Consider the following 12,170-nt stretch of genomic DNA (forward strand, 5'->3'; position numbering starts at 1 on the left):
TGGGGGGAGAGGCATCTTAATTTTTCCACCCACGACCCATTCAATTCTAGTTAAACCCCAGCATCCTGTCTCTGAGCATGATTAGTTCAGGTCATTTGAAAATACCCAGCAGATCCTTATAGGAAAGTCCATTCTATCTTGCTAGATTTGGAGACACCCCACCCCACTCTAGGAACCTGTCCTAACCTTTCTATGTGCAGTCATACTGCTAAGAATTTTCCTTTTTCTGATGATGAAATCCAGATTCCATGAGCGTTGTTATTCTGCAGAGTAAATTGCAGCATTCACACTTACGTTCTGTAGCCCACTGCACAGGAGAATAATACTAATCTTAACTGACAGCATCAGAAGACAACAGAGCCGGGCTGTCCCTCTGCAGGGGAATCATGACAACATATCCAATGAATTTTCTCTTAATAATTTATTTTCTACTCTTCCAGAGCGTAACAAGAGTTTTGAAATGTCTTCTTTTGTGGAAACCAAAGGCCTTGAACAACTTACGAAGTCTCCAGTAGAATTCGTGGAGTATCCTTGAATTCCGAAATGTCAGGCATCTTTCTAAAAAGTCTGAAAGTTTACTATTGCATTGAATATATAACATGAATTTGATTTTGAAGTGCTTTTCAACTTCACTAATATGTAAATGTGGATTTTAGGGCTGAACACATTCTTTCTGCTCTGCATATGTTTTATTAAGAACGAAAGAAAGGAAGTTTCTGTGCTGGTGGTTCTGATGTAAGAGGTAGCTTGCATTCTCTGAAGTATTCTGTCAACAAGAATGCAAATATATTGTCACTTATATAGTAGTATAGCTGATTTTCTCAAAAAATGTCAATATGTCTGAAAACCTCAGTCGTTGAATACAATACTCTGTTGTGCCAGTCACAGGCTTCTTTCGAATGAACTCTTATGGTTTTTCCAAACTGTATACCAGTTTACTGATATGGACATATATCCAAGAGATAACAAACTATTGAATTCATTAAGCCTTTATTTTTTTTCTCACTTGCACCAAATTAAGGTTGGTCTAGTTTTCTCAGCCTGGAAAGACTATCATAAATGCGTTCTTCCAGCTTGTACCAATGGGATAGGGATTTTGATCCCTAATTAACTGACCCTGTTTAAACTAAGTAGGTATAATCTAGCCAACTCATATCAGTAGCATGGAACAGAACAAATGAGCCATGACTAGGGTTACCAACTTGTTCCAGATTTGCTTGACAAGGCTGATTCGGTCCAGGTTTTTCTCCATTGCCTGCAGGGACTTGTAGTTGAGATGCGCTGAAAAATGGCCTGCGGTGGTGTAGACACGTGTTTTTAAAATTTTTGCCGAAAATGAAAATTGCCGCACATCCATTTTGGGTCTGAGACCTTACCACCAGCCATTGACCTAGTGGTAAAGTCTTACACAGTAACTGGGTGGTAATGACCTACTCACGCCAAATGCCACTTGGCGTGCGTCCGATACACGTGGTAGAAAATAAAAATGATTTTTCGGCCGCGCGTATTGGATGTGTGCCAAAAATGAAATTACCGCGGTAGCCGTGCAGTAACTCCATTTTGGCATGCATTGGGCACGCATAGATGCTTATGTGGCTTAGTAAAAGGGCCCCTAGGTTCCCTAAGAAAAGCAAGACTACTGCTGGATCAACTCTGTCAGGCAAATCTGGAGCCAGTTAGCAACCTTAGCCTAGGCACAAGGAAATAATAATTCACTGTGCCAGCTTAACACAAGGTAAAATCTAAAGCTTGAAAACAGCTAACACACAGTTGTATTTGAAGTGTGCAAGTTGGAGATCAGAATATTTTCAGTTCAGTTTCAGAAGGAATTATGTCTGTTTGCTTCTTCACATTGGCACCTAAACATAACCCATAATCTGGCCTCTTTCATTCAAGTAAATGAGTTGCATGTTTTCAGTTCTATTCTCAGTTGAGTATTATGACTAGTTGAGCTTGTATCTCTGCTTTGTAATTGCTACTTTCTGTGGAAAAGATTTCAACTGAGTGCTTATCGGTTTTGCTATGGGTGATGGTTAAAGGAGAAACAGTTGTACGTATTCATGGCTATACGAAGCAAATCCACTGTTCTGTTTTGAGATTCAAATGCTTACCATTGCGTCTTGTGTTGTCACTTAACCAGTGCTGTGCAGATATAACAAAATGCAGCTCAGCCGAATCTATCCAAAAGGAACTCGGGTAGATTCCTCCAATTATATGCCTCAAGTCTTCTGGAATGCTGGTTGTCAAATGGTAGCACTGAATTTTCAAACAATAGGTAAGTTCCTCATTATTAATCATGAAAAAGGATAACCTGTGCAGAGTGTGGCCACTGCGTTGGGCAGACCGGGTGTGAACTGTACAGGTCAGTGGTCACTAGGCATGAGCAAGAAATCCACTGAAGGAAAAATCACCAAGGAATACTGGTAGCTGTTTATGTCAAAATGCCCATCTAATCTTTCACAACGTAGGATGAACAGTTAATTTTACCTGTTACACTGGTGCTTCACAAAGAAAAGTATTCACCCTGTTTTCTGTATAGAATATGCTTCAAATAGGCACCTTCATGGTACCTAAGTTTAGATACCCCTTTATAGAATTACCCTCTTAGTTTACAAGACAAAGATTAAATAAGGACAAAAGCTTTCAGTTTTGCTCACAGTTTGTGAGGTTCCTCTCTCTCTCACACACACACTCTCTCTCTCTCTCTCTCTCTCTCTCTCTCTCTCTCTGTCCCTAAAGGGTGGTAGGGCTACCACCGGCTTGGCACGTGGAGAATCGGCCCTAACACCAGGCTCACCGGGAGCCCAGTGGTAGTTCCGGGTCTCACATGCACCATTTCTGGTGCAAGAAAATACCTTCGGCAGTAAATGGCCACACAACAATTTTTTTAAATTACCACATGACCATTTACAGTCCCTTTTTAAAAGAGGCCTTTTTAACAGCAGCAGTAACAGGTGGCCTCGGCTCGTGGCAATCCCATGCACCACCACCACCACAGGCCACCTTTTACTGCCATTTGGTAAAAGGACTCCTATGTAAATTAGCAAATTATATTTCATAAGAACATAAGGGTTGCCATACTGGGACAGACTGAAGGTACATCAAGCCCAGTATCTTGTTTTCAGCAGTGGCCAATCGAGGTCACAGACACTACTACTACTACTATTACTACTACTACTACTACTAATAATAATAGCATTTATATAGTGCTACCAGACGCATGCAGCACTGAACATTTGACATAGAGAGACAGTCCCTGCTTAAAGAGCTTACAATCTAGGTAAAACAGACAGACAAGACATTATGGGCAAGGGAATTACAGGGTAAAGAGGAACAGGGGAGGAGGAGGGCAAATGAGTAGCGGTTAGGAGCCAAAGGCAGTAGTGAAAAGGTGAGCTTTCAGCATAGATTTAAAAACAGGTAGAGATGGAGCTAGACGTATAGGTGCCGCAAGATAAAAGGAACAAAGTCTGGAGTTAGCGGTGGAGGAGAAGGGGGACAGCAAGAGAGATTTGTTCAGAGAGCGGAGTTCACGGGGAGGAATGTAGGGAGAGATGAGAGAGGAGAGGTAGTGAGGGGTCATAGAGTGGACGCATTTAAAGGTCAGTAAGAGGAGTTTGAACTGTATAAGGAAGCGGACAGGGAGCCAGTGAAGTGACTTGAGGAGTGGGCTAGTGTGGGCATAACGATTCTGGCGGAAAATAAGTCGACCTGCAGAGTTCTGAACAGACTGGAGAGGAGAAAGATGATTGAGCGGAAGACCAGTGAGAAGTAAATTGCAATAGTCCAAGCGAGAAGTAACATCCAAGCGAGAAGTAACAAGGGTGTGAATAAGGGTTTTGGTGGCGTGTTCAGAAAGGAAGGGGCGAATTTGCTAATGTTGAAGATAAAAAAGCACATACACTAGGCACTACTAACTCTTTAAGAGCCCTTAAATCACAACCAGTCACTGAACCAGGCTCATATATGTTATAGCCTCTACATTAACACAGTATTGTGAGAAATTCTTTCATGTATTTTTTTTATATATATATATATATACTTTTATCACCTCAGCGGTGCTCGTGACTAACTTGAAATTTTTGTTAGACACTCAAAAAACAGAAGTTTCAAGTTAGTCACGAGCACCGCTGAGGCGATAAAAGTATATATATATATAAAAAAAATACATGAAAGAATTTCTCACAATACTGCGTTAATGTGGAGGCTATAACATATATGAAGATAAAAAAGCGACAGGTTTTGGCGATCTGTTGAATATGAGCAAAGAAGGAGAAAGAGGAGTCGAAGATGACTCCCAGGTTACGAGCCGAGGAGACAGGGAGGATATGAGAGCCATTAACAGAGATAGAGAATGGGGGAAGAATGAGAAGTTCAGTTTTAGCCATGTTTAATTTGAGATGGCGTTGAGATATCCAGGCAGGAATGTCAGACAAGCAGGCAGAGATTTTGTCCTGGATTAAGGTTGAGATTTCAGGGGTGGAGATGTAGATCTGAGAGTCATCAGCGTAAAGATGGTAATGAAAACCATGGGATGAGATCAGGGCACCAAGGGAGGACGTATAGATGGAGAAGAGGAGTGGTCCAAGGACAGAACCCTGAGGCACACCTACTGAGAGCGGGAGGGAAGTTGAAGAGGATCCACCAGAGTGAACACTGAAAGTAAGGAGAGAGAGGTAGGAAGAGAACCAGGAAAGAACAGGGCCCTGGAATCCAAGCGAGGACAGCATATCGAGGAGTAAGGTGTGGTCAACAGTGTCGAAAGCAGCAGATAGGTCAAGAAGGATGAGGATGGAATATAGACCTCTGGATTTAGCCAGAGACACCTGGCAAGATCCCAAAACAGCAAAACAGATTTTATGCTGCTTATCCTAGAAATAAGCAGTGGACTTTCCCAAGTCCATCTTAATAATGGCTTATAGACTTTTCTTTTAGGAAATTATCTAAACCATTTTTAAACCCTGCTAATCTAAATTTTACCACATTCTCTGGCAATGAATTCCAGAGTTTAATTACATGTTCATTTCTATATATTATTGTTCTAATTGATATTCTCTACTTTTTGTTTTATTTCTTCTGTATATTAAGATTTGTCTATGCAGCTAAATATGGGGATGTATGAATACAATGGCAAAAGTGGGTACAGACTAAAGCCAGAGTTTATGAGAAGACCTGACAAACATTTTGATCCTTTCACTGAAAGCACTGTGGATGGAATAGTAGCAAACACTTTGTCTGTCAAGGTAAACTGTATTTACTAGAATTTCTGCTCTTAATATGAAAGAGATGGCTACATGAATTCTTTGCTTGGATTTATCGTTTTGTAATGTAAAGTATGCTTTACAGAGATACATATTTGCTCACAATATATTCTTCTTCAAATTAAAACCTTGAACAAAGATGAAAATCGTCAATATTAAGGACCAGTTTTATTGTAGACTACTTTATTTAATAATTTCATAATACGTAAAAAAAAACCAACCATCCTCCTCTGGTGTTTTCAGATTATGTATTAACTGGAAATCATATATGAAATATAATCATTTATTGGTTGAGCCTGCCATGAGTGGGAAAGCACGGGGTACAAATGTAACAAAAATAAAAAAATATTGGCCTTCAATAGTGTAATTTTTAATATATAAGTACAGTTTTAGCATGTGTTTTCTCAATGTGTTTTTATCCAAACTGTATACCATCTTCTGTTGTTGGCTGTTCATGCAGTCAAGATATTCACCGAGGGGCCCTTTTACTAAGCCGCTTAAACATCTGCATGCACCCAACGCTTGCCAAAATGGAGTTACTGCCCGACTACCGCGTGGCTCTTAAGGTAATTTCATTTTTGGCGAGCATCCGATACGCGCATCTGAAAATAATTTTTTTATTTTGGGGTACGCTTAATGGACGTGCACCAAGTGGCATTTGATGCACGTAGGTCATTACTGCCCAGATTCTTTACCACTAGGTCACTGATTGGCGGTATGGTCTCAGACCCAAAATGGACGCGCAGCAATTTTGATTTTGCCGCACGTCCATTTTTGGCAAAAAAAAGACCTTTTTTACAGGCGCGCTAAAAAAATGGATCGACACACCCAAACCCCGCACCTACAATACCGCAAACCATTTTTCAGCGCACCTTAGTAAAGGGACCCCCAAAGTAGGTGTTTTCAGTGATTCATGGTTCCATGATCTCTCAAGAGAAACCGAGGGGAAGCTTCTCCAAGCTGCAAAACTTACACTTCTTTTGTGTTTCAGGCAGGCCTACTGATCTATGATCTGCTTTTTTCTTGCATATTTACCAGAGGAGCTTAGTTCATTCCTTAGTTCATTATCTATCTTCATTTTAATATCAGATTAAAGGTGTTTTATTATTCTCATGCCTATTGATTATGATCCCCAGAATTCTATATATGGCGCCAAAAGATTGGTGCTGAAATTTGTGTGCAGATCGGAGATCCATGTGCAACCTAATTTCTTCATTGGGTCAATTATTGACTAATTGATACAATTATTAGTGCTAGGAAACAATTCATTGACACCAATTAGGGGTTATGCATGGATCTCTGATCTGCATACTTCTCCACCAACCACGCCAAACTGGTCCTGCGCAGATCTCAAAAGAGGGCATCGGCAGTTCAGGGGTATTTCTAATAGTTGAGGTTTCACAGAATTTGGCCTATCCATCCATAACTTTGGGCTGGGCGTTCCACTTGCTTTTAAGTCCTATGCACATAGAGGGTCGTTTACATAGTGTCGGTAAGCCCCACACGGGTTTACCGAATGCAAAATTGGGACTACAGTCAGCCCAATGTGGCTGCCAGCGGTAGTTCTGCCCTGAGCGCATGCCGTTTCTGGGGAAAAAGAAACCCCCCCAGAAATGGCTTGCAAGGCAGGTAATCAGGCATCGCCGCATGCTGCCCGGTTACCACTGGGCAACCATGGGAGCCCTTATTGCCACTTCAATGGGTGGCAGTAAGGATTCTCCACCACATGGTCACGTGGTAAGAGTATAAGTAGGAACAATAACAGCACTTGCAGTGTTCTAGAAGGATTCCAGATGAATAATACCCAACCTAGAACTGTCACTACAATGAATGGACCCAGTGAGTTGAGAAGAAATATATAAAAGAGGTGGAAAATGAATGGGTAATTACAAATGAACAATATTGGCACTGCATCCCAGCCTTGCTTCCACTGAACAGGAAGCCTGGAGGAGCAGGGGGAGACTACCAGGCAGGAAAAAATTTAACCGAATCCTGAGACTTGTTCAAGCCCTTCTTGTTAACAGAAATGACTAATGAAATGCTGTCACATTTTTCCTAGATCATTTCAGGACAGTTCCTTTCTGATAAAAAGGTTGGCACCTATGTAGAAATAGATATGTTTGGCTTGCCTGTTGACACAAGACGGAAAGCTTTCAAGACCAAGACTTCTCAAGGCAATGCTGTGAATCCTGTATGGGAGGAAGAACCCATCGTATTCAAAAAGGTTAGATGGCTTTCCATGTTTTTCATGTGTTCATACATTATTGCAATGTCTTGCAGATCATGAGGTCAGTAGTCAAAAACCACTTAGATGTTTGGCATCGCTCTGAATGTCTAAGTACTTTTATTTAAAAAGAACAACATTCTGGGCATTATGGACCAGATTCAGTAAATGGTGTTCAATGTTAAGGGGATTAAGATCCATGCTAAACTGGTATTCTGTAAAGGGTACTCTGTGTGATTCCTGTGCCTAACTTTGGGTGCAAGGACTTATGCTTGCCAAATGCTGGCATAAATCCTCTCACCTAACTGATGGCAGTTAGGCATGCAAATCCAAGTATTTATAACATCACACCTAATTTCTGGGAATACCCCTGACCCACCTGTGCCCTTCCCATGGCCACACCCACCTTTGAGTTATATGATATGAAATTTAGGCATGCATGTTATAGAATAGGATGTAGAGCAGATGCATGCATAACTCCAAATGAGTGCCAGTTAACAGAGATTATTGATTGTTAACACCTTATTAATTAGATTGTCAGTCTGCTAACCGGCTGAGCAAATGCATAAAGTTAGGACAGAAAAAGGACTGTACTAACTTTATGCAGAAAGTTAACTGAGCACCAGTCTGAATATCAGTTGGTGCCTGGGTAACTTCCAGGTCCCAACCTGAAGTGTCACAAATCACCTCCCCATCTCAGAACATCCTGGAACCCCCTCTCCAATCCTCAATCCCTCCCTCCCAACCCCCAGAAGCTAATCTCCCCCCCCATTCCAATCTCCTTCCCCTTTCCTAGAAGCACATATCCCCGTCCAATCCCCCCCCCCCCCCGATAAGGCAAGATTTCCCTACACGCCCTCCAATTCCATATCCACTTTCTCCACCCTACTCACAATAGGGCCCCCTCTCCAGGCTTACCAAAAGTCCTTTGTGGTCCAGTGAGGGTGATGGAACCCCCCTCTCCAATCCTCCATCCCTCCTTCCCACACCCCAGAATCTAATCTCCCCCTCCCCCCATGGTTTATGATTTCTTAGGTTTTGATTTAAAAAATAGCGAGGCAGTGTACAATAAAAATAGAAATCAGGAAAAGGATTCCATTGTGCACAGAACAGGGAAGTACAAAAAAGAAAAAAAAAACAGAGAAAAAATAGAAGGGAGGGTAAAACAAATAGGGTAGGGGACAGCAAGAGAATAGAATTAAGACTTTTGGTAGACCCCGGTAGTGTCTATTGTGAGTGGAATGGGGGAAGGGGGTATGGACCTTTGGGGGCTGGGAGGTCATGCCTCATCAGGGGGTGAAAGGGCAGGAGAGGGATCTTGCCTCTTTGGGCAGGTGGGGGAAGAGGGCGGGAGGGAGAATAGTGTCAAACCCCTATCCCCATGCTACTACAGTAGATTTCCTCAGTGGTGTTCCTAGGGGGGGCGGTGGGTGCGGTCCGCCCCGGGTGCACGCCACTGGGGGGGGTGCCGCGCGCACCTGTCCGTCGTTCGTTCCATGCTCCCTCTGCCCCGGAACAGGTTACTTCCTGGGAGCATGGAACGAACGAAGGACAGGCGCATGTGGCACCCCCCCAGCGGCGTGCACTCGGGGGGGGGGGTTCCTTTGCAGGGGGTGTCCTTTCACCGGGGGGGGGCTGCACCCGGGGGGGTGGGGCGCATCGGCGATCCGTCTCGGGTATCAGCCCCCCTAGGAACACCACTGGATTTCCTTTATGACTTCACTCCAGATATTAGCTCAAATATGATCATGGTATGATCACTGTTTCCCAGTGGACCCAACACCATTATCGCTTGTACTATGTCCTGCATTCCTCTAAGGACTAGATCTAAAATAGCTCCCCCTCTTGTCAGTTTGCTAAATCTCAATGTTAATTAGACATATGTCCCAACAACCTCATAACATTCGCTCCTCAACAATTTATAACAGACCTCACGGAACATCTGAACTTCATGCTACAAAATGGTCTCTTCCCAAAGGAGAAAAGAAATATTCTACCAACCCCAAAACCCAAAGACGCAAAGAAAAATGCTAGTGAACTAACTACAGACCAGTAGCATCCATCCCCCTAATAACCAAAATAACGGAGGGAATGGTAACCAAACAACTTACTGACTACTTAAATAAGTTCTCAATACTCCATGACTCCCAATCAGGTTTTCATGCTAACCTCAGCACTGAAACAGTACTAGTTACTCTCATGTCCAAATTTAGACAACTAATCGCTACTGGCAAAAATATACTACTTCTACAATTCGACATGTCCAGCGCTTTCGATATGGTTGACCACAGTATCCTACTACATCTCCTTGAATACTTCGGAATCGGAGGCAATGTTCTTAATTGGTTCAAAGGATTCCTAACCACAAGATTGTACCAAGTGACATCCAACTCGACTACATCTGTCACATGGACACCTGAATGCGGAGTTCCACAGGGATCCCCCCACTCGCCGACTCTGTTCAACTTAATGATGATACCTTTGGCAAAACTACTATCCAACCAACACCTCAACCCATACATATACGCAGACGGTGTAACAATTTACATCCCATTCAAACAAGATTTACAGGAAATCTCCAACGATATTAACCAACGTCTGCACATCATGCACTCATGGGCGGATGCATTCAAGCTCAAACTTAATACAGAAAAAACCCAATGCTTAATACTCACCTCTCAACATAATATGAGCAAATTCACCACCATAAACACACCAAATCTGACACTCCCTATCTCGGACACCCTAAAAATCCTTGGAGTGACTATCGATCGTCATCTAACACTTGAGAATCATACGAATAACACAACCAAGAAGATGTTCCACTCAATGTGGAAATTAAAAAGAGTAAAACAGTTCTTCCCAGTGACAGTCTTCCGTAACTTGGTACAATCAATGGTGCTCAGCCACCTAGACTACTGTAATGCACTATATGCTGGCTGTAAAGAGCAGACAATCAAGAAACTTCAGACAGCCCAGAACACCGCAGCCAGACTAATATTCGGAAAAGCAAAATATGAACGTGCTAAACCACTACAAGCAAAGCTACACTGGCTCCCACTCAAAGAACGCATCACATTTAAGATTTGTACACTAGTTCATAAAATCATCCACGGAGACGCCCCAGCGTACATGTCAGACCTGATAGACTTACCGACAAGGAACGCCAAAAGAACAGCCCGCACATTCCTTAATCTTCATTTCCCAAGCTGCAAAGGTCTAAAATACAAACTTACGCATGCAGCAAACTTCACCTACTTGAGTGCCAAGCTATGGAACGTACTGCCGCACAACCTGAGAGGGATCTACGAACTAACAAACTTTCGAATATCACTGAAGACCCATCTTTTTAAAAAGGCATACCACATAGAATAACAAATATAAATGTATACATCTCCCACATCTTTACTCAGAACTATTTTATAATATCTGCTTACTTTATACTTTTACTGTATCACTCAAAATCTCTATTTAACAACAAGTAACTACTTTTATAATATCTGCTTGCTCTAAGCTCTAATATGTTATTCAATATCTCTATGTAACAATAAGTGATTACGTTCTAATTTATTACCACCAAGAACGATAAATTATAAGCCACATTGAGCCTGCAAATAGGTGGGATAATGTGGGATACAAATGCAATAAATAAAATAAATAAATAAATAAAGAATCAGTCGTTTATTGTGTCTAGGAATTTTACCTCCCTAGCACTCCCTGAAGTAACATTTATCCAGTCAATATTGAGTAATTAAAATCAACAGGAACAGAGAGAAATCAAATCACAACATATCCAAACAATTATTCTGTTAAATATATGCCAAAGATGACAGAAGGAAGCACTACAATAACAAAATTTCTGGAGAAAAAAAGACCTCAATAAAAAAAAAACCGAGACTAACCTCATGGGCATCAGCCTGTATAAAGGGCAGCTCACAATAATCATTGCTCAAAGAAAAATCCAAATTCCTCATTTAGCAAACAAATAATTGCCACATTCCACGTCCCCAAACATTACAAAATATCATGTGAAAAATGTTTAAATGTCACAGCCAGTCAAAAAAAAATGTTTTAGGATTAAGGGCTCAGCAGACATTCAAGTTCAAATAAAAGCGCTTATCTTGAATATGACCACCATCTGATGATAATCCCAACACGGGTTTATCAAAAATGCTGCTTCAGGGGAAAGTAATTTCACAACTTCAAATTGACTGGAAACACGCACAGTAACATTTTCTCCATCAACATTCAAAGATGGCCATCTTTGAATGCCGACGAAGAAAAAGTTGCTGTGCATGTTTCCAATCAATTTAAAGTTGTGACGTTACTTTCGTGATTATCAATAGATGGTGGACATAGTCAAGATAAGTGCCTTTATTTGAACTTCAGTGTTTGCTGAGCATTTAGTCCTTTTTTTTGACTGATTGTGACATTTAAACATTTTTCGCATGATATTTTGTACCATTTGGGGACATGGAATGTGGCAATTATTTGTTTGCTAAATGAAGAATTTGGACATACTACATTTTTTTGACCAATGATTATTGTGAGCTGCCCTTTGTAGAAGCTATTGCCGTGGGGTTAGTCTCATTTTTTTTACGGAGGTCTTTTGTTCTCCACAATTTTTGTTATTGTAGTACTACTTTCGTTCCTCTTCGGTACATATTTAACAGTAGAATTGTTTG

General features: G+C 41.5%; 1 protein-coding gene across 5 annotated transcripts in view; it reads left to right on the top strand.

The window, feature by feature from the left end:
* The window catches only part of PLCB1 (phospholipase C beta 1), a 1,287,346-nt gene that overhangs the window by 934,887 nt on the left and 340,289 nt on the right, over positions 1 to 12,170 (top strand). For all 5 annotated transcript variants that reach the window (XR_003941444.1, XM_030196316.1, XM_030196317.1 and 2 more), the window contains 4 exons: positions 441 to 525; positions 2,151 to 2,275; positions 5,089 to 5,243; positions 7,321 to 7,485. Coding sequence is in view for 4 of the 5 variants with exons in the window: in XM_030196316.1 (XP_030052176.1) it covers positions 441 to 525; positions 2,151 to 2,275; positions 5,089 to 5,243; positions 7,321 to 7,485 (530 nt within the window). In the remaining variant the exon portion in view is untranslated. The remainder of the gene's footprint in view (positions 1 to 440; positions 526 to 2,150; positions 2,276 to 5,088; positions 5,244 to 7,320; positions 7,486 to 12,170) is intronic.

The sequence above is a fragment of the Microcaecilia unicolor genome, chromosome 3 (assembly GCF_901765095.1).
Source record: "Microcaecilia unicolor chromosome 3, aMicUni1.1, whole genome shotgun sequence".
NCBI classification, from domain to species: Eukaryota; Metazoa; Chordata; class Amphibia; order Gymnophiona; family Siphonopidae; genus Microcaecilia; species Microcaecilia unicolor.